The sequence below is a fragment of the Silene latifolia genome, chromosome 10 (assembly GCF_048544455.1).
Source record: "Silene latifolia isolate original U9 population chromosome 10, ASM4854445v1, whole genome shotgun sequence".
In the NCBI taxonomy this organism is placed as follows: domain Eukaryota; kingdom Viridiplantae; phylum Streptophyta; class Magnoliopsida; order Caryophyllales; family Caryophyllaceae; genus Silene; species Silene latifolia.
Genome location: NC_133535.1, coordinates 157,483,654 through 157,486,891, shown reverse-complemented (window position 1 = coordinate 157,486,891; position 3,238 = coordinate 157,483,654). Strand labels below are relative to the sequence as shown.

Genomic DNA, 3,238 nt, shown 5'->3' with positions numbered 1-3,238 from the left:
ACACAAATTTTAGAATAAGACGGCTTTACGGACCTTTCCTAGAAAAACCGATTCATTTATTACTATCAATAAAATAGTGATTTTTTATACAAATGAGTCGTCTTACATTAAGAGACCGTCTCATCCAATAACTACTATAATTTTAATTACTAAACACTTTAAAGCTTTTGGACAAATGTTATTGTTTCTTCATGACAATAATAAAACACTAATTTGAGAAAATGATACGGAGTAATTAATTACCACTAACCAAAATAACACTTACAATAGACTTGTTTGTTGAATCATATACAACCAATTCACTCCCCAAATGCCAAAAGCACTGCACAAAAAATCGAGTTTTCCGCAAAATTCTAATACAAATGACTTAGGTAAATTCCTATTACATTAGCCAATCGCCCTAGCATGAAACAACATGTCTTCCACTGTAATCTTCCAAAAAATGACGCCAGCAAGACACGAACCCAAAAATCTTGACAAAATCAAACTGAGGCAGAGCAGCGTCACACCTCTCATCACAGCAAACCTGCGAACATTTACCATAACATTAATAGTAAGCCATAATCAACACTAATTTACACAATTGTTCAAATATATCAAAAGAACAAACACAAAAAACGTACATTAAAGTGAATCCAGCGAAAACGGATCCAATGGAGAAATATATGAGTTCAAGTCAATTCCGAACAACTGACTTCCTTGATTTAGCTCAAGTGAATCTGATACACCAAAAACTGATTGAGTTTCATCACTTAGGTGTGTACTTTTTTGTTTGCTTGTTCTCGTCATCGACGTTTCAACTATTTCAAACTCCGATGGCCGTCTCTTTGTAGACCTTATCGGTTCCTTCCTCTTATTAAGTGCACCAGGTGGACGACCTTTAGGGGTTTGGATATCTGGTTCCAATAATATTGGCTCTGATGCATGTAACATTAGCATAAGCTTCTCTTCTATCTCCTTCTTTTCATCCATAGAAACGAGCTCATACTTATCCAGCAACTTACTACAGAGCCCACTTATTCCATCATCTTCATTTTGCACCTTAACATCAAGAGTACTTAAGAAAGTAGTATCAATTCTCCACTGTGGATCAATGGAGTCCAATACCAAACTGCTTTCTTTCGCTTGATTCATCAAGTGAGCACAAGGTAAACCCATAGTAGCAGTGAAGTGACCACTACAGTTTGGTTTAAGTGTACCAAATTTTGCCATCTCATATTGTTTAAATAAATGGCCTAGAGCAAAATGAGAGACACAATTGAGTAAAAATTTAAATTGAGAAATACGGCACCTATGGGGAACTCGAATACGTTCACTCTCAAGCATTGTGTTTATTTCTTGAAATTCATTTTCAATGGCCAAACAAATTTTACTCACTACTTGGGCAAAGTCACCAGTTGAGACTTGGAGGTACCCCTTTAGCTTTGCGTGGGCACCTTCAGCCCGCGAAGATGCACGATTACCTAAATGAGGATGGGTATCAGACCATGCACTTACAAATTTTTGCTTGTGAGGCATCCATGTTTCATTTAGGTATAAAATAACACTTTTCTTCTCTTTGTATAGAAGTTCTAGTAAAACCCAAGATTCTTCAAAAGAACTCTCTGTTTCAGCATACATTACTGCATTCCAAGTTGACATGAACATGTCCCAATCCTCATCTTCGATAAACTGTTTTTTACACTTAGCAACAATGTTCTTTTGTATGTGCCAAATGCAGAGGAGATGAGTGGTTCGAGGAAAAACAATTGATATTGCCTTTGTCAATGCCTTATCATTATCAGAAACAATAACCATAGGCTCAAATGAAGAATCTATCATCTCTCGAAACATTTGTAAAGCCCAAATATAGTCTTCTACTTTTTCTTTCTTTAAGAAGACAAAGCAAGAGTAAAATGACTTATTAGAGCTTGATACTCCTATAACATCAAGTAAGGGCATCTTGTACACATTAGTCTTATATGTGCAATCCAACACATATACCTTCCGATAGAGTTTACTTAGCATAACCGACTTAGGGTGAGCAAGAAATACATGGGTTAAATGGCCTTTCTCATCAGACTTATAATTATAAAGAAACTTTGAGCGACCAAATTCTTCAAAAAGTGCTTGAATCATTGATCTCCCATCTAACTTTTCATTACGGATTTTTGTCTTGACATTATACAATGTCCTAGACACTGCTTGAATGTTTGGATTTTTTAATCGAAGAGAAGAAAGAATGTTTCGGGGTTGAATACCAGCAATACTCAATCTTTCCACCTCTGAAGTTTCTGATTTTGTCAATCGCCGACAAGAAGGATGCCCAGCCATGTCTTTAGACGGATCATGATTGTGAGAAATGTCTATCAAGTCAAGTGTCCAAAGCCCATCGCTTTTTCTCTTGCCTTGAATTTTAAAGGGGCAGTTGATAAGACGAGTACTTGTTTCTTTTTTAAGACTTTCAAGCGGATTCTTACTTTTACTACGATAAACACCACCTCTATCACAACCAATAGTTACATACTCATCCTTCTTTGAATTTTTAATAGAAATAGCATACCCTTTTGACACAAAACAAGATTTCACATCCTCGAAAAGTTCTTCACGGGTATGAAACCTTTTACCATGTAAATCGTGGACATCGACTTCTATATCAGTGCTACTATGCATATCCATGACTCGGACTGACAATTTCCTAACCGATAAGAATACGAAGTTGCCAAAATCCACATAAAAATTGTAAGAAAACTACTTTAAACCTCTGTTAATTAAGCCACATAAAATGTATTCTACCATAAAAACAAACAAAGTGACTAAAATAACAAAGGAAAGAAAGTGGATGCCAAGAACAATAATGATTTGTGAACAACGAACAAGGAAATTAAAGGCATACTATTTTCAAGAATTTGGATATAAACAAATCAAAATCAATCACCTAATTAACATTGTATGGAATAGAAATAGATGATTGATTACAATAAAAATTTGTCATCCAAAGATTATCAATACATTAATAATTAAAGTAAATATTTAGGTTATTCAAATCACAACAATTTTTAAGATATGAATTAGTAAAAAAAAATGAGAGAGAATAATACCTGATGAATTATGCCATAAGATTAATTTTTCCTCCCAAAATGAATTATGCCATAAGATTAATTTTTCCTCCCAAAATTGATGCAGCAAGAACTTAGGTTTTGTGAGAAAGGTAAAGTTAGTGTACTTGTTGAGTTGTTGTAGAATTGCCTAGAAAATT

General features: G+C 34.6%; 1 protein-coding gene across 2 annotated transcripts; it reads right to left on the bottom strand.

The window, feature by feature from the left end:
• Window positions 1–215: 215 nt before the first annotated feature.
• On the bottom strand, window positions 216–3,238 carry LOC141606547 (protein FAR1-RELATED SEQUENCE 5-like). 2 transcript variants are annotated; one of them, XM_074425718.1, is made up of 3 exons: window positions 3,081–3,221; window positions 624–2,677; window positions 216–526 (listed from the first exon to the last, which is right to left on the bottom strand). In XM_074425718.1, exon 2 carries the CDS (start codon window positions 2,656–2,658, stop codon window positions 625–627), a length of 2,034 nt encoding a protein of 677 aa, XP_074281819.1. In that variant the 5' UTR covers window positions 2,659–2,677; window positions 3,081–3,221; the 3' UTR covers window positions 216–526; window position 624. The 2 variants fall into 2 exon arrangements, 1 of the variants encoding a protein (XP_074281819.1); XR_012526755.1 differs by lacking the exon at window positions 624–2,677 and having other exon boundaries at window positions 3,081–3,238.